General features: G+C 36.5%; 1 protein-coding gene across 4 annotated transcripts; it reads left to right on the top strand.

Moving 5' to 3' along the window:
• The first annotated feature begins 550 nt into the window (after positions 1-550).
• LOC139114070 (tachykinin-like peptides receptor 86C) lies at positions 551-19,792 on the top strand. Of its 4 annotated transcripts, none has more exons than XM_070675576.1 (5): positions 551-713; positions 13,290-13,625; positions 14,482-14,885; positions 16,590-16,805; positions 17,527-19,792. In XM_070675576.1, the coding sequence occupies exons 3-5, from the start codon at positions 14,520-14,522 to the stop codon at positions 17,713-17,715; spliced, it is 771 nt and encodes a 256-aa protein (XP_070531677.1). In that variant the 5' UTR covers positions 551-713; positions 13,290-13,625; positions 14,482-14,519; the 3' UTR covers positions 17,716-19,792. The 4 variants fall into 4 exon arrangements, with proteins under 4 accessions (XP_070531677.1, XP_070531676.1, XP_070531678.1 ...); XM_070675575.1 differs by having other exon boundaries at positions 572-693; positions 13,258-13,625; XM_070675577.1 differs by having other exon boundaries at positions 583-693; positions 12,906-13,625.
• The last annotated feature ends 459 nt before the right edge of the window (positions 19,793-20,251 follow it).

Here is a 20,251-nt window from a genome sequence, read left to right as displayed (position 1 = left end):
CGCAACAAATTGGCCGGAGCAGTTTCATGTGATCCGTGCTTACTTTTATGGGTGTGAGAAAGATCCTGTATCGGGTTTGTATTCCACAACAGTTACTGCAAGCGTTGTTGTGAGGTTTTGTCTCATATCAAACCAGTCCACGTTTCAGTTTAACAGTATTTTCGAGTCCCCCAATGTTATCTTATTATTTTCAGGTCATCCTTCAATCCTTTCCCACCATCAGTTGTTTATTAACAGAGATGTGGAGAATTTTTACTGCTGATATATAAGACTGCAACAGAAACGTACGTGGTCAGAAACGTACGTGGTCAGAGTTCACCAACGAAGCCAATTTACTAAATTATTGCTATATAAATATATGCGCATGGCGGAATAAATCTAGAATCCTTAAAATTCAAGTGTTTTTGCTCTTTGATTTATAATACCATAGCCATTATTCAATGCCACGGTGTGAAGAGACCAGACAAGGTCGAGTTCGCGCGCAGCACAAATGATACCGATATTTGATAGCACCCTCTTATTAAATATTAAAATCCACGAATAAAATTAGCGCAAGTCCTTCTACTAAGCATTGAACTGATCATTCCACTCGATGAACACCAAGAGAGACAACATATAATTTCACGTAGTCCACGTTCTGTGCAAAATAAACCGACTTTACTGTTTCAACGCGGAGCACTCGAAGTCTTGAAGGTAAGATAACAACTGATCTAGTGCACCTTGATATTTTATGTGTTTTAGACCAAACACTCGTTAAGGCAATACGTACTATGGGTTGTATTTTTAGCGTCGAAGAAAGTTATCAAGTTGTTAGAATTGTATTTTATCTTTTAACGAAATGTGTAGTACATCTTATTAGCACTATTGTCGACATGTTCATTGGGATGGATTTGCAAAGTAACGCAGCGTCGAGAGGGGACGTCTTCTCGAATAGTTCACTCAATTAATTATCGGCGTTGGTTACTGATTCTCTTTCAGTCACCATACAACTGATTGATCACAGTAAGCGTCGGTTCTCATGGAGACTCAGGGAGCGTTGAGTTACTAAAGCGCGGGGTGGACCGGCACAGTTTTCTTGCGCCCAATCAAAACAATATGACCCTCTACCCGAACAGACGAAAACGTTTGATGACATCCAACTTAGAAATCGATGATAAAAACCTGATGACCCCCGCTCGCCATTTCTAGAGGAAGCGTTGATTTGATGTTTCGTTATAATTTTTGTGCCTTTCGTAAAATGTAACCGTCAAGTAACTTTAACTTTTGACGATGTTTCCGATATTTTTGTTCCATGTGTCAACTGCAGTCTTCGTCTATTTCCTACAGCATTGTGAAAAAAACAGTATTTAGTTCATCAATGCAGCTTGTCAGTATGTCATATGCATTGTTATTGTGGAAAATTAGATTCAAGCGTGCAATTGAATTTGATCATCAACACATATAAAGGCCATACATATAAAGTCAGTGTCAACGGGGTAAGCCTTATACAAGCGCCACATGCCGCTATTCACGATTCATGTTCTGCAGTTGAAGCTAGAAACAGATGCATTTTCGATCCAATTTGCTTTATCGACCTACATCTAGACACTGATAAATCACCATTGGGGCTTCAACGGCGCCTTCTATACACATAAAGTGGCGAACTGCGATATGTACTAGTATGTCCTACATATAGAGGCACAGGTTATTGCACTAAGGGACCGGATCTAAATTACAGGAAGGGAGGTCGGAGTTTGTAAAATGACGTAAAATAGTGTCCCTTCAAAAGCGTTTGCAAGGAAAAACAGTGACCCTCCAAATTTTTCATGCGCAACAAACAGTGACCCTCAGTGTCAATGTGTCACAGTCCCAGTCTATGTCAATAATATTTAGACCCTTTCTCCTGCGGCCATCTCGGATTTGAACACGATCATTTTACTTGCATATAAACTGATCAATCAAAAATGTGTTCTCTGACTTTGAAGACCATATGGCCAGGTTGCTACATTGCACACGTCAAGGTCTTAAGCCATGTCAATTTTGAGAAAATGATTTTCAAAGTATTATTTTTCAGAATTTTCTATGACCTTTTACCTGACCTACAGCTCTGCAGCTAAGGTATGGCTATATCTTATCCTCTATAAGAGTTCATTGAGTTCAGGTATCTATTTAACGATGGTTTGTATATGGGACCAAAATACACACCTAAATTTCGGGGTTGCTGTTAACTTTGCCCCTCATATCATCCTGTAACTCATTAAATACGCGCATATCTAATCATGGGTTCTCAAATAAAGTTTCAGGTCTGATTTTCGATGGATAGTTGTTGTTATGGAATGAAAAATTTGCTGCAAAAATATCACGAGACCAAGATGACTTTTGATCTCGATTCACAAATATGCATATATAAATCAGTAACTACGAATGCTTCATCATTCATAAGATGAATGAATGATTTTGTGGGATGAAACCCCTTTTCGCACCTTTTCGCACTCTATCGTTATACCTCATTGGCTATGAGGATGTCCAATTCTAGGCTTGCCACCTGCACACAGATATCTCGAAACCCAGCCATTGCTTCTATGAGGCTATATTCTTGAAATTATACAGGAAAGAGCATGGACCGTGCTAAATCAAGACATTATCCCCCTGAGCATATTAAACTATATTAGGCACGTGTACTTCTCCTACAGAAACGCCGGCCCTCCTTCCCTGGATTTCTGTCCAGTTCCTTATGTAGAATTCGTAAACACCCATATCGCAGGTCATCACTTCATGCGCAGAGAAGGGGTCATGTTATGCTATTTTTTCTAAGTAAACTGTCAGATTTATCTTTTTTTGCGTTCTGATTTTTTTTGCAAACTAGTCTAAAGAAGTTTTGTCCCTAAATTTTTACTTAGGAAATTTTTTCCTGTAAGTGACCACCCCTCCCGTGATCTAATTGTCCATCCCTAATTGGCACTGTTTTCTATATAACATGGTGTTTACGTCAACAAGTCTGTTGTATTGTCTGAAGACTGATAAGAAATCCAGCAAACGCAGCAGGCAGCTCTTCACTAAGTAAACTGATATGCTAATATTGGAAAGCTTTCATAAAGAAAGAATACAATATTGTGGAGTCATGTAAAACACGATATGTTTTAGTGATTTTGTTTCCTGTCTCACCTTCGGTATTTGAATTACAACTACAACAAATTGTGTTTTACTCCCCAATGAACTGGTAAGTAGGCACAATGGTTTGTTCTTGTAAAGGAATAAGTTTACTCAGTGGAGAAGCTGCCTGCTGAGTTTGGTGGATTCCTTATAAAACAGACTCTTGTTCAGGTAAACGCCAGGTCATAGAGCAAGCTTTTCAGCCAAGTTGCTGGGTAATTACCTAATTTCGTGTGTTGTCCATCCCTAATTGGCACTGTTTTCTATGCCTTGGAAGGCATCGTAATATTCGATACACCAACAAAAGCCAATATCTAGTCCAAGAGCTGGATCCATGAGCACAGAAATTTTGAACAGTTGTACTATAATACAGCTTCAAACTTGCTTTAATATGGCTTGACCATCATGCGCTCTTTTTTTCCTTATGTTTGCTTCGCTTCGATAAAGTTTCAGTGAAATGTATGATAGTGTGTGTACTAGCATGAGTGCTTCACGAAGTCTACGGCGAGTGGAGACGACGCAGTCAGAATTGTAACATCCTTAGCCCAGTTATTGAACCAATCTTTTTGAGACTGTGGATTTAAAAGAGCGGTTTGTCTGTGGCCTCTGCCTCTAGGTGATTGAGTACCGTGCGTTGTTGGTTCGAGCCCGATTGAAAACCATCGTATTCCTTATGTTTCTATGAAAGAATTAACATAAAACATGCCTTAGCGATATACTATAGTGCGTTTTGTGAAATATGTAAATGCACTTAGGAATACCTCTTGAATTAAGGTCTGGCATTTGATGGATATTCGAACAAAACACGTTTAACAAAAGCTACTGGCTATATGGTGATGATTTCGTGATGTATTGATCATACAGATGCGTAACGGACACAGCTACTTTATTTATATAGGTTCACGAGAAGTCTTCTTTATCGTCAATTGCAATATTTCCTTGGGGGAATACCTGATGAATGGTCAGAATGTCACGATAACAGATGTGCCATTAAGTGTCAAGGCTGACCCAAAGCTGTCACCTCGATGAATAATTAAGTGTAATTTTTTTGAGGGCTAATTTAATTAGATTTCCTTCGTGACAGTCTCGATGTGTGAGCTTTAAAATTGGATTGTAATTTGAATTGGCAGTTGAATGCATCAGATCATTACCTGAAAAAGGTGCGGAAAGGGCTGGCCGCTTGATATCACGACAGAACGCACCACGTTGTGTTTCCTTTATATGCTGATAAACAAAGTGACGGTTCAACTGGTCTCCAAGATTCAAATAATATCAATATCACTTGAAAATTGGAGACCGAGTGAATAGTCATTACACGGTCTTGCTATGGTTTTGGGCGTGTTCCGCTCTCCCTTTAGGACTTCAATAGCTGTAGTTGGATATTCTATCTGTGAAACAGTGCTTTATTACAATTATCTAGACAAATAGCGCAGTATTTTCGAAACATGTTATGCTGACAAAATATTTCACAGAAGGCTTTGCCGTCTGGTATCAAAACGATAATGGCAATGGGTGACTTTCCTTTAAGTTTTGCAACGCTTGAAATAAATGTTCTCGAAGGCTTTGTAGTCGTATCAACATTGCATCAAACAGACCTTTGACGGTGAATCGTCACTATTGCGTACACTGTCGATTTGAAATGGCATTGTGTGATATGTTAAGAAAGGAAAAGAAGTTGACATAAAGTGCCATAAGTGTCATGAAGTCCGAAGCCCTTAATTCTGCATTCCAATATTCAAGATAGCAAACACGAACATCTGACTAAATGAATTTTAAACATGAGAGAAAAAATCAAAGCGAGAATGAATGGTACATTTTGTTTTTATTTTTGGTCCTAAAATATACTGTATCCACCGTACAGTGAAGGAATAAGGGTACACGCGCTGACTGACCGTGAACATTTATTTAATAGGCGAGTGTGAGACGAAATTAAAAAATTTACTGAGCTCGCCTTTCCGTTTCCTCTTACAAAAGTCCATAAACAAACGTTATTGGTAAATATGGAGTCCTGTGCCTTTTGTAACAACAACAAGTAAATAAAACCCCATTTTTGCGAGCAAATCGCTTTCAAGACACGGCTTGCCGCAAAGAACGGACATTCTGACTCAAATGTGAACTATACCAGTCAAACAACGGACGCACTAGCTTTAGAGAATAGGTCATACTCGTGTACATCCGCCTGAGACACCTCTTCATTTGTACAAGTAGTAAATAAGATACCTATATTGTCAGATCGACCAGTCCTCTTAAAATCGTTTAAATTGAACAAAATAATTAACTCTATTTCATAGAACACATAGTTACGCATTACGTCAAACAGTGAAAGCGCTCTGTTTCATTACCATATATGGCAATGAATTGTGGCGTTCACCCCTCGTTTTGTGCGGTGAAAACACAGTAAAGTTACCACTGAAAAACACACGATTTAAATGACCCGAAGTAATTTTAAATGTATTATATGCCGTTTGTGAAAGATTGAACACAAATAAAAATGACCATGTCCCATATATCGGGTATTGATGGTAAGTGACATGGCCCTGTTTCATAAATCATCAATGACGAAACTCAAAATTACTCAGTTCAGTGGTACTTTCTATAATTTTGTCAAAATAACGCAGGATAGTGGTCTATAAATCAGTGTAGCAGTATTTTTTGCACAATTTGTTTCAAGTGAAATACATTGCATATGCAATGGTGCGCTTTAATAAGACGTACTTACCAATCATTTGGTGTATTTTTTTCGAGGGCTGTAGATCAAATATTAGACACGGTATTACAAGTAATTTCATAATTCTTTCTGATAAATTACTGTACAGTAGAATTAGATCCATGAGGTAACATATTATTAGCAATCGTAGTATGACGTTGTCAAATATATGTTTCATCGATACAGTAAATACTATTTCGAAGTTATGTTTTATATTTTGGAAGAGAAATTACAGTAGCATAATTATTGCGGAAAAGAACATTTTCCCTACTTTAGCGTTTTCCTTACATGAAACGAAAGAGAGTATATCTCGGATCATTTTAATGGTAGGTGAATTCTGGAGAGCATCGGGTTTAGTGTCGCTTCGTTTCATCATGATCGCTTTTCACCGATATCACGTATCACGCATTGGTTGACAACCATTGTAAATCTGTCAGACATTGTGATTTATAGACTTATATAATATCGCGTCGTGCCATTAACATTTTGTAATATCTGAGATAAAATATGCAAATGTTGTTGAGATGCAAATATAGAAATATCTTATATCCCTCTTGTAAAGATTTTCATCATAATTTGTCATGGCAGAAAAATAGGAAATCCAATGCTAGTAGAATTTTGGGAAAGCTCTTTTGGAGTGTTTTATCGTAGTGTTGTATATGGCTTTTTAAGCTGAAGGTAGTGATATAAGGGAAATTGCACAGTTTGCTTAGTTATATAATAAGTTATGGTTATAATTTAAGGAAATGGAAAAGAGCAGATCATTTTGAGTGTGAAGCTAAATGTGGTTTGCAAAACAAACTTCCAATTATGTTGGAAACATCTAGCTTGTGGTTATATGGTAGAATTTGATGGGTTCAATGAGATTAAAATAATTATAAATATGGCAACACTTTCAGTTCAAAATTCAAGATGTTGATTGGAAAGTGTATCAAACGTGTTGTCGAGAATGAATTAATATGTATAAAAATTATAAAGAAATGTGAATACGCAGGAAACATGACACAATATTTATAGCGGGATACGTTTGTGAATGTGGTATTTTCTGCAAACGTCATTGATTCGTTTCCTTTTTGTTATCCTTTTTTCTTTATCAAAAATTAATTTGTGAAATTTAGGCAATTTTCAAAAAAAGTAGAATAGAACAATTTGCTTTGAAGTGATGAAGTGCAGAATTATGAAAGACTACATGACAATTTGAGGAAAATAGTCTTTTAGCTCTTTAAGGTAGTTCGCGCCTCGAAAGTGGAAGACTTAAACTTTTGCTCAAACTTTCATTTAGGAATCTTTCAACCATTCTCCTTCAAAATCAAGAATAAATATTGGCGGTCACCGTGCAAATTTTGGCACTAGGGAAACAAATAACTCAAGATTTTCCGATATTCAAAATTCAAAAAGGCCGCCATCACTACTTTAACTGTATTGAGAAAAATAAAATTTTCGAATTTCGAAAAACTAAACTGGTGAAAGGTTTTCTTACACCGAGAGCTTTAAAATGAACCCCCACAAGCATTATATCAGAAAAGAAATGTAAAAGTTTGAGTCCCAATTTGTGTCCCCGAGGCGCGTTCTACCTTATATCGAAGGAGAGACTAATTGACCAGGATTTGAATGTCTTACTTCAAATTGAGTAATTATTATTCTGAGTGATGTTTGATACTCGAACTCATGAAGAAAAGATAAGTTGATCAAGGTTAATTGTATTCGTAGGTGGTTTTAACTGATTAGCTGCACAAAACGACATTTTTAAGGATAGCGTGAAGACCGAGTGAATAGCCATTACACGGTCTTGCTATGGTTTGGGCGTGTTCCCGCTCTCCCTTTAGGACTTCAATAGCTGTAGTTGGATATTCTATCTGTGAAACAGTGCTTTATTGCAATTATCTAGACAAATAGCGCGGTGTTTCGAAACATGTTATGCTGACAAAATATTTCACAGAAAGCTTTGCCGTCTGGTATCAAAACGATAATGGCAATGGGTGACTTTCCTTTAAGTTTTGCAACGCTTGAAATAAATGTTCTCGAAGGCTTTGTAGTCGTATCAACATGCATCAAACAGACCTTTGACGGTGAATCGTCACTATTACGTGCACTGTCGATTTGAAATGGCATTGTGTGATATGTTAAGAAAGGAAAAGAAGTTGACATAAAGTGCCATAAGTGTCATGAAGTCCGAAGCCCTTAATTCTGCATTCCAATATTCAAGATAGCAAACACGAACATCTGACTAAATGAATTTTAAACATGAGAGAAAAAATCAAACCGAGAATGAATGGTACATTTTGTTTTTATTTATGGTCATAAAATATACTGTATCCACCGTACAGTGAATGAATAAGGGTGGACGCGCTGACCGTGAACATTTATTTAATAGGCGAGTGTGTGAGACGGAATTAAAACATTTACTGAGCTCGCCTTTCCGTTTCCTCTTACAAAAGTCCATAAAGAAACGTTATTGGTAAATATGGAGTCCTGTGCCTTTGTAACAACAACAAGTAAATAAAACCCCATTTTTGCGAGCAAATTGCTTTCAAGACACGGCTTTCCGCAAAGAACGGACATTCTGACTCAAATGTGAACTATACCAGACAAACAACGGACGCACTAGCTTTAGAGAATAGGTCACACTCGTGTACATCCGCCTGAGACACCTCTTCATTTGTACAAGTAGTAAATAAGGTACCTATATTGTCAGATCGACCAATCCTCTTAAAATCGTTTAAATTGAACAAAATAATTAACTCTATTACATAGAATACATAGTTACGCATTACGTCAAACAGGTGAAAGCGCTCTGTTTCAGTACCACATATGGCAATGAATTGTGGCGTCCTACCTCGTTTTGTGCGGTGAAAACACAGTAAAGTTAACACTGAAAAACACACGATTTAAATGACCCGAAGTAGTTTTAAATGTATTATATGCCGTTTGTGAAAGATTGAACGCAATAAAAATGACCATGTCCCATATATCGGGTATTGATGGTAAGTGACATGGCCCTGTTTCATAAATCATCAATGACGAAACTCAAAATTACTCAGTTCAGTGGTACTTTCTATAATTTTGTCAAAATAACGCAGGAGGATAGTGGTCTATTAATCAGTGTAGCAATTTTTTTTGCACATTGCTTCACGTGAAACATATTGCATATGCAATGGTGCGCTTTAATAAGACGATTTAACCAATCATTTGGTGTATTTTTTCGGGGGCTGTAGATGAAATATTAGACACGGTATTGCAAGTAATTTCTTGATTCTTTCTGATAATCACTGAACAGTAGAATTAGATCCATGAGGTAACATATTATTAGCAATCGTAGTATGACGTTGTCAAATATATGTTTCATCGATACAGTAAATACTATTTCGAAGTTATGTTTTATATTTTGGAAGAGAAATTACAGTAGCATAATTATTGCGGAAAAGAACATTTTCCCTACTTTAACGTTTTCCTTACATGTAACTGAAGAGGGTATATAAGATTATTTTAATGGTAGGTGAATTCTGGAGAGCATCGGTTTTAGTGTCGCTTCGTTTCATCACGATCGCTTTTTACCGATATCACGTATCACGCGTTGGTGGACAACCATTGTAAATCTGTCAGATATTGTGATTTATAGACATATATAATATCGCGTCGTGCCATTAACATTTTGTAATATCTGAGATAAAATATGCAAATGTTGTTGAGATGCAAATATAGAAATATCTTATATCCTCTTGTAAAGATTTTCATCATAATTTGTCATGGCAGAAAAATAGGAAATCCAATGCTAGTAGAATTTGGGAAAGCTCTTTTGGAGTGTTTTATCGTAGTGTTGTATATGGCTTTTAAGCTGAAGGTAGTGATTATAAGGGAAATTGCACAGTTTGCTTAGTTACATAATAAGTTATGATTATAATTTAAGGAAATGGAAAAGAGCAGATCATTTTGAGTGTGAAGCCAAATGTGGTTTGCAAAACAAACTTCCAATTATGTTGGAAACATATAGCTTGTGGTTATGGTAGAATTTGATGGGTTCAATGAGATTAAAATAATTATAAATATGGCAACACTTTCAGTTCAAAATTCAAGATGTTGATTGGAAAGTGTATCAAACGTGTTGTCGAGAATGAATTGATGTGTATGCAAATTAATAAGAAATGCGAATACGCAGGAAACATGACACAACATAGTGGGATACGTTTGTGAATGTGGTATTTTCTGCAAACGTCAATGATTCGTTTCCTTAATTCTATTCGTAGGTGGTTTTAAACTGATTAGCTGCACAAAACGACATTTTTAAGGATAAAAGGCAGAACAGGAGAAGGGAAATGATGCCATGTATTTTAAACGGGAAGTTACAGGACCGTGGGCGCACAATAGGAGGATTGCTGCTGGTGCAGCTATTTGAATACACTGGGAGGAGTTTTGAATCCGTTTGGCCGTATGATAAATTTGAATAATCACGATGGGCACTTTCGTGACATATGCCAAAAAGGCGTCAAATGGTGGTACAGGGAACACATTTGAAACATTTTCGTTCTTCGACAAAAGAGGAACATTTTCAGTTTATGTTAGACTCAAGTTTAGTTGCTACACATTCAAAGACATCATATGCAAGATTAAATGACAATGAACGCCTGAAACATGCATTTCAGGACCAAATACGGCAAGTCCGATTAGAAACGTGGAATTTTAAATTTGCATAGATTTACGATAATCCGACTTTTATAGGGGAAGTTCCTCTTTAACTCACAAAGTTTTTATTTCTCAAAATCAGTGAGATGGTGTAATTATCATTATTGTTCTTTGACTCACTATTGATGATAATAGTATCCAATTAAAAAATAAAGCGGAAAGTAAATAGCAACTTTCTATTATCAAAGAGGGTTCAATTCCTTTTTGTGAAAGATGAACTATAGAAAATATCTACGTGTAAACTACAGAATCAAATCTTATTATCTCCAGTTTGCAACCGCCCAAAGTATGTGTCCCATGATTTCTATTGAATTTATTTATTTATCATTAATTAATTAATTAATTAATTTATTTATTGTTTATTTATTTGTGTTTTCGTTTGTTTCCGTGTGTTTGTTCTTTGTTTTTTTGTATAATCAATAATTTGTTTTTCACGAATGGATTTGTTGAAAAAATGAAGACCTTGATTTTAATTGAATTGAATGAAGCTGAAAGAAGCATTGCAGGAGCCGTTATTTTTGTATTTTCGAAAACAAGACTTAGAAATAATAATTGTTTACAGACCAACATGTCATAATTGCTACATCTCTAGCAAGCAACGTGCTGTAGAAGTCGATATGTGCATAAATATTGAGATGAACAAAAACGGAGTCATCCAACACTAACCAGATTATTCGTTATGTATTTTGGCTCATAAACCTACACCTTGCTAAGGACATCCCTTGAGCATGTGTAAAAGAGGCCTTAAATTAGTTATTTGAATAATTAATGATGTTTCTGGTAATGCATATTGCGCAGTTATAAAATATTCTGTTTCAACTCTTCGTAGTACCAAACCACCCAATGCTTCAGGTAAAGTACACTTCACAAAACGCCACTCTGTTTCTCAGAAATAAAATATTAGATAGGTTTTGCACAGTATCAGATGGTAGTAATCCGACCGAAGTGTTATAAAAAACGTTTGAAGACATTTGGTTGGATAGTATAAAATTTCCATATCATGCAGTTTTCAATCCAGGATTGTAGAACCAAGGGACCTTTGGCCCCTTGCCATTAGAATTATTAAATTGGTTTCATTATAGTACAAGCTAGCAGGATGTTTACATTGAAAACATTGCAAAGACATTTCAATCAATAAAAAAGAGCAATTCGAAGCAAAAACATTGAAAGTATCATTAATTGTTTTCTTTCAAGTCACCAAATCCAGAAACAGACTGATCGATCTGTTTTAAAACTTATTGTTTATTTTCACAGCAGATAATGAAACGGGCATTTTCATTCCGTATTTCCAATGTCCGCCATCTTGGATCCGTTGATCTTCACTCTGTAACAAAAAAGGATTGTAGTTTATATTTTATAAATATGCGTTTCCTTTTGGCATCTAATTTTATCATATTTAAAACGGTACGAATATCTTCATGGCCTCGCTCAAGTATGGATTAATCAGTCAATGACGTGTCGACTCGGTCCCATAATATATACATATACCTTTAAGTTAAACTTTGGCTCAAAGGTACAAGTAACCTGCAGTCTGGGTATCAGAGTCAAAGTTACATTTAACAATCATTCCAATCAACGGCATTGACAAGACGACAAACTTTCTGCTGGTCTAATACTGATCGTTACGTACGCCATGCGTATCCACAGCAGTGAGGTCATGCATGGACTCGACACATAGACACTTGAATTTAGTGACTGTGACATGACAGACGTTAGGTCTACCTTATAACAGGAACAGAAAATGTCTCACCTCAAAATGAAATAAAATCTAGTCAATAGCAAAAGGGAAAGGCAAGTATGTTCCTCTACGCTAACGAATGTGTGTAGCTTTGCTGGTGTCATTCCTACCTCCCTTCGTGTACACGGTTTTGATGGGTGTGCAATGCTCTCTTAGGGAGGTTACCAATTATTTCAGATCGCACAATATCACGTTAGATCAATTTCATCAAGGGCACAAAGTGTCCAATTGGCACAAATTGTCCAATTGGCACAAAGTGTCCAATTGGCAAAAAAGTATCCAAATTCGGGTAACAATAAACATTTACCTATCAATCACTTTACCAATAGAAACAATATTGTACCATCGTTTGTAATATCAAATTGTTTAAATGGTCATTTAAAAACGATACATGTGCATAAGGTCACGTCGCCAAGTCTTTTATACCTTCACGCTTTTCATAAGCGCCTACAGGCCGCCTAAACAAATTGTTTGCGAGTCCTTTGAAGATATTGCGCGTCAATAATGCAAGGCCACGTCCTAAAATCAACACTACTCATGTGGTATATTGGTTCTTGAGAGGGAACTTTTAAAATACTTTATGGCATTCACTTTGAAAGTTAGGAGTTTATTGGTGTTATACCTCTGATGTTGTTCTGTTGACCCAAGGAAAATGACGAACGCGAAACCGAGAAAGCGACTACAGCGAGGAACAGGAAAGCAGTGCAATAAGATAAGTTGATCGGTCAACTCTTACTTCACAATGGTTCGGCAAAATAGCACTTTTAATAATGATGTTTGAAGACTTGTTAACGAGGCAGATTAATCGACAGTTACTTTGCCGTGCAGTGAGAATATTCTTGATGCTAAAAATACTGTTCATCCATTTTATAACAATTATTGTGTTGCAAAGTTCACGCAGATGTGCTCGTTCTCTCTCTCTTCTCTCTCTCTCTCTCTCTCTCTCTCTCTCTCTCTCTCTCTCTCTCTCTCTCTCTCTCTCTCTCTCTCTGTCTCTCAGGGATGACGAGTCCTAGTCCAACAATAACACAGTTAACGCCAACTCCGTCAACAGAGATAGATGATTACACCAATGACGCCAATATACGTTACGTACTCCCTACAATAGATGACAGTGTGGTCAAAATATTGACAGTAATATTCAGTGTCGGTGTTGCATTGTCTGTGGTGGAGAATATCGTGGTCGTTTTGGTTTTAACACATGCGAAGAAGAAGGGGAAAAAATCTTTTAATCCGTTGATCTTCAACCTCGCGATTTCTGATTGGACTCTGAGCCTTGTGTGCCTACCATTTCTGTTTACGAGCACTGTCATGGGAGAGTGGATATTTGGTTTCGCCATGTGTAAACTGGTCTCCTACTTACATACGGTAAGTGTACATCTATTTTAGTTTAAGCCTTGGTGTAGAAATGATTTATGTTTTATTGTTGGTAAGTTATATTTTGTGTTATATGCACTTTTTTTTTAAATTTTGTTTATTCTTAAAAATTGGAAGTGAGGCTTTTTTATGGAATTAATGGGTACTGTGGTTTTTCTCAACATTTTCATTTCGCACACACACAGTAAAACCACTCAGAATCGTCATGTCACCTCTGTGTATTATAAAAATGTTTTTGTGTCCAAAGTTACTGACTTTCTCCTCGGTGGTTTTGCTCTTCTATTTGCATATAGCCCAATATTACAACTGTCGTTTGCCGCATCATCTGATGCTTGAAGTGCGAAACTTTGGCATGCCATTGTGCATATTGTATTAATAAACATTCTACCAGTGTGTAGTTCCAGAAATGTTTGGTCATTAACTGCGAAGAATATCAATGTTGCTCGGATGGCACTCCATAAATATTCGTTGCGATGCTTTACCTTATTCTGCATTGCATTGCAAAGCTTTAAATGCCTTTCCCTTTGTTTGAATTGCTCTCTTGATTTTGCCGGACAACTACGTCTTCTTAAGACAGACATCAAACGTCATCTTTTGCTACGCCATGTACAAATGCAATGTAACTGTGATTTTGTCTGATAGGTTTGAGAGCTTGCCTTTAGGAACGAGAATGCGTTCAGCAATTTCATGTTATTTCAAAGAAATTTGTAGACCATCATTCATTGCAATGAAACTACGTGCGGTTGTAGTCTAAGAATGATTGTAGCCATGTTCAAAATCTGATGAGACAATTAACCATACTAAATATTTAATAACATTTAATGCCTATATTTAATTCTCCTTACAGGCATCCGAGATTGTCAGCATCTTCACATTGGTAGCCATATGCATAGAGCGATATCGAGCAATAATGTATCCTTTGCTAACAAAGGCGAAGAAAAGGCACAGGATTATTGCTATCATCCTCATCTGGGTTGCAGCCCTTGCCATCTGCTGCCCCTTCCCTATCTCAAGCCAACTGGATTATTACCCCTTGTTGAGAACAGAACCGCTGCTTTGTGTACCAATAGATGGCAAATGGTTGGTGGTGTTGACGGTAGAAAAGTGTACATGTGGATCGTCTTTCTGCTGATGTACATCGGACCCCTTCTCATACTCGGAATTTGTTACTTGCGCGTTGTTGCCAGGCTGTGGTTGTACAAGTTACCTGGGTCTGCTGACGAGAAAATGGAAGCACGATCCAATCGAAAGGTACGTTCTAAATACCATGCCATGATTACTTATTTCTCTTGTAGAATCTCCTACCTTGCAGTTAAACTGAAGCCGACACTTTCTAATCAGGAAGGAGACACATACATTGTAGTTGTGCTTCAGCAACTGATCATACAAACCAGTATCACAATGAAAGTAAAATAAAAGAGTGCATTCAAACAAATAAAAACAAAGGCATCTCTGTATGAGGACGCTCTCTTCTTCTCAGTATAGGGATGTTCCTGTCCGGCATTGCTGACTTATTTAAACTGGATCCACATGGGTCACAGTGTGGAAAAGCTAATCTGGGATTCCAGCAGTAGATGACAGGTTCTGACAGATGTCCTAACGTTGTTAGTTCGAATCCGATCGAAAATCTACTGATTTACCAAAGCATGTAAAACAAGTCAGGTTGTGGCCAGGAAGGCATAGCACAATGGCCTTGAGAAATTATCTGGTCAGAGTGAAAAGGCTGACTAAGGTTACAGGAAGGCGTCCCATGTACCAAGTTACCTTTAAAAACAAGCGTACTTTAAAAGCAGAGGCTTCATGATTGAAGACAAAAAAGTCGTAGCTCCCTAAAGACGACTTAGTGTGACAGATGACAACCTCCGGCCATGTGTGGAAGCCAATGAAACAGGCTAATGCCAAAGCCAAATCTTGCAGTTTATTATTCCCAATCTTCTATTCCAAAGAAACAGATGGTTATTTTATAAGTGATGGACTTGCTATAGACAAGGTTTACACTGGTGGAATATTATAACTACATTGATATGAAGACAAAATGTTTAGTGACAAGAATCCATCAAAGCTTGTAAGAAATTGAACAAATATTATTGGTTTTTGCATCGAACTAGAGTATTGTAGGCTACGAAGGGTAAACTGGAATGTTAAGTTCCATATGGCAAATTCAGATGGTTGTGTGATTATAAGTTGTACACCAGTCTCCTTAGTTTTGTCAGAGAATGGCCGAAGATGAACTTTTTCAAACGAATGGAATTTATTTATGTTTTTCAGAATAAGGATGACGAACTTTTGCAAGGGTATTGAGTGCTTCAATTAATCCATGATATTGGAAATAGGTTTATATTCCAGGCATATGGTAACGTATATGTTGAAACATGAGCTTCTCTGGCTAGAAGCAAGTTTAGCTCAGTGTTATACAAGTGACATCACGAGAGTGGCCCTACTACTTTACCGCATAAGTAGCGAAAACTAGAGCCTTACAATGTTGTTCAGCCATGGGAGGCACACTTTTTGAGTTAATTGACATTCAACTGGTCAGAACAGGTTTCTATTCAGGAGCAGGACACATCCTTCTATCATAAGAAGAAGTACGATAATTTTCAAAATTAGACTTTGCTGTAAGCAAGGCAAATAGAGGGGAGGTTATATTTGAATGGTTATGACACAAACAATAGTTTCCATCCGTTCACATCCTCAATATAGCACTTGACTACTGTTAAGTGTGTTATCATTAAATATGTTTACACTGCTAAAAGTATGACGTATGTATCGCTGAAAATGTGGTTTTTCTAGATGAAGGAAGTTCCCTGCCTCAAGTCTGTTGCTAAAATGTATTTAGATCAGAAAAAACTGAATGAGAAAATTTCTTTCCAGAATATGCACAACTGAAGATTGGCTTTTATTTAGTTACCAACAATTAACAGAGCGTTAGTCACTGATATTCCTTTTCTATTTCAGGCAATAACCAGCATCCTGTTTGCTGTGATCATGTTCGCCATTTGTTGGCTTCCTATACACCTCTTCAGAATGGTGGCACTCACCCACAAAACAGAATTCTTGGCAACTCATCCGATGGAAGTTAACATAATAAGAGCGTGCGGATATATTTGGTTGATCATATCAGATGCCGTGTTCAATCCAATCATATATGCTTTCATCAGTAAGAGTTTCAGGGTAAATAGTGCATGCATCACTTTATAGTCCAGTATACATTTCTGATATAACTCAAATGATATCTATTTGGCATATCTTAGAATCATGTTGAATGTTTGTTAAAAACTAGATGAAGTATCAATTGGCTGTGCACCTTGTAATTCTCTCTACATATATAGGTGTATATCAAAACCGGTTGAGGCAAATATATACTGTAACATATTATTAGCTTCTTTCAATCATTTTGAAATACCACTTGCAGATAAATCCTCAAAACAAATTCATTGACGATGCCGAAAGCAAAGCTTAAATGCCGTTATGTTTTATTAGAAATTAGTGTATCGAGACGATGTGACGATGGGAGGATGTAGGGAAGCCCAGGCTTACCTTGTCCTAAGGCCTCAATTTCATGGGAGAGGAATGACTACCCAATGATTCCTTTCCATATTAAATTCTAACCTGTAATAAGACAGGTGTACAAAAATATTTGTATGAATTTAATGGTACAGGCAATTCCACTTTTGAGACTGCGCCCACGAAAGAGTGTAAAATATGACATTATGTCCTATAATTATCGTCTGATGCTCTTCTCTGAAATTTCTTTCCATGTTACTTGCACAATCGATGTGTGTCCTGACAGGACCGGAAAATGTGATCACGTTTCACTACATAGGAAGTTTTATTTAGAATACTTTACCTGACACCCTCTAATGCCAGCGTGTTTATTCTCTTCCTTTCCCAGAGTGACTTCTATCGCATATGCTTCTTTTGTCGACGATTAATAAAGCGACAGGACTGGCAACCAACCATGGACAGTCGAAATCGTGAGGAACGTCGTCGTGTCACCGAGAGCCTATCAACCGACAAAACTAAATTACATCACTCTCAATTGGAAACCTTGGTTCCAGAGACGGAAGCAACGACCATGTAACAATCTATGTCACCTGAAAGACAAACAAAATCCATGATTCGATGATTATAACTCGACCCACTTGGAAATGTCATGTAGATGACGTATATTATGTAACTTAGTTTGGATGATTCATTACCAATTGTGTTTTGGTCATTGAGAGAGTTTTTCTTGATAACCTAGTTCGTAAATTAACTTGCAACAGGCAAATTTTCCGGCTCTACAAGACTTATATGTAACTTATTGTGAATGAATCATTACCAATTGTGTTTCCCATAACGGTCTTTGAGAGAGTTTTTCTCTGATAACCTTCGAAAATTAAATTGCAACAGGCAAATTTTCCAGCTCTACAAGACTTATATGATTTTTGAAAGTGTTAGAGTGTCATCGAGCCTTGTGTTATGTGGCTCCTGAACTTCAGTATGGTATTGATAACGTCAATAAGTCCCCTCAAACATGGCTATAAAATTTGTTAGAACTTGGCACAACACCACTTTACTTTGGGTGTCAATGTACAATTTTTGCGAGATATAATTCAATATAGAAATTTTGTCAAGTAATTTTTTATTCCCATTACACAGACTTACGTATGCTGATTTTGCTAAATTTTGGCTATAACTAAATGCGAAATAAAATAAGATTTTTATTATATTATAGATGTAGCTATATTCTTAATAAAGTCGTCTAAGTAATTGTTTCCCTGTCTAGCGTCACCATGAAAATATCTGAACGGCTTTATTGAAATTATAGTAAAATTATCAGTATCGTACATTTTGGCAATTATTATCATTTTAGATAACATCTTAAACTTAGACACCACTGTCGTAATTGGAAAACGAGTTCAAAATTAATATCTAACATCAGTGGACTGTTAAAATGTGTTTCACAGAGATATACATGCTTTGTTCATTTTTCCCTTGTTTAAAAGTAGTTAAAATTCTCAGTTAAAACATTTGTAAAATTGTTTGATTATAACACAGTTAACTGTTCATTTATTCTTTGATACTTTTCTTTACGAAGGATTTAAACAAAGGTAAAAATTTTATGTGGTAAATATGGATGTCAATTTATTCAACGATTAAACGTATATGTCTATCTTTTGTGATTTGTTACGAGGCTTTCGTTAGCAGTACGTTCAGTTAGACATTTCTAAACTGATTTTGTTCCAATTAGGGTAAGGTAATTTGGCAGGGTATATCACATTGCATGTTAATTTTTATGATAAAGTATATTATAGTTACCTACGGATAACTTTACTTCACAGTTTTTGTGTCCAGGGCATCGAACACATGTTTATTTCTTTGAAAAAGAGTACGAGAATAGCGCACTATCAAACATGTATTCGTTTTACGATGCTGTGCAATCTGCCGGAGTGTTCTCCCTTCCTTGGAGGTTTCGCATTTTTTGCAGAATAATTACTCACTTTTTACTTGAATAATGTCGTTTCACTGACTCAGACGGAAATGCACCTTCGGAAAAAAGATATTGAAACTTTTACAATTATTTTCTACAGCTTGTTAAGTTTCGTTTTGAAGGTTCTGGAGTAAGTGTAGTTTTCACCTTATTGGTTTTGTTCACAGTAAAAAAAAATCCAATGGAGTTAAGAGATGGCGATCATTTTCAATTTTAAATACTAGTATCTGTAAATGCCCATCTACTACCAAAATTTCAACGATGACCACCAATTTATGTTAATTTTTGTTAAGAGAATGGTCGAAAGTTAAGAAAGGTTTTCGTAATGATTAAATCCTTTCAATTTGAGGAACGTGATACATTAAACGTGTTGTTTCTATGTGCTATTATGTGCATGTACTCACTATAATTGTATTTTATATTACTGTTGTGACTTATAATTGGCGAGGTGTATGTCATTTTTATTACATTATAAACTGAAAAATGAGAAGCCATAATAGTATTCACGACTCTGCAAATATTTGCGATGTGCTCGAATATGCTGATTGCTTGTGTACAATAATTACTCATTTAACGAATTTTGCTTTAGATGTACTCAAAAACTAACAGAAGGGATTATAATAAAGCAATAACCCCAACTGCAGTAGGGTATTAGGCGGGGGTTATTGGTATTATATTATATCAACATGAGTGCCTCTGTTGTCCTATTCTGGTATTCTCGTCACTTTAAGCCCCAAATGCTGAAAACATGCGTCTAAGATGTTGAGCGTCGGAAATCAGCATCCGAAACCAAGCATTGGGGTAACAGTGACAACACATATACATTACTTTCATTTAAATTGCATTTAATGCGCATTAAAATGCAATCACTAACTTGCTGCAGACACAGAAAACGGGTAAAAAGCTCAAAGCAAAATAAAAAAGCAAAAAGCATCGTAAATTTGCATAAGAACAGTAGGCCTGGCTGTTTTGCCATACTGAAAATAGATTTGTCTCATTCTGTACCGTACGCGTCAACGGTCGCAACATTTAGAGGTGGTAGTGTTATATTTGAATCGGTTTCCCAACCCTGACTTGTGTTTATTTCGTCAAGAACATTCTGAAGGTCATTTAAGTTCATTCACCTCCATGACCTTGAATTCAA

Source organism: Ptychodera flava, chromosome 16 (assembly GCF_041260155.1).
Source record: "Ptychodera flava strain L36383 chromosome 16, AS_Pfla_20210202, whole genome shotgun sequence".
Taxonomy (NCBI): Eukaryota; Metazoa; Hemichordata; class Enteropneusta; family Ptychoderidae; genus Ptychodera; species Ptychodera flava.
The sequence above is the reverse complement of the archived record's forward strand: the minus strand, read 5'-3'. Positions and strand labels throughout refer to the sequence as shown.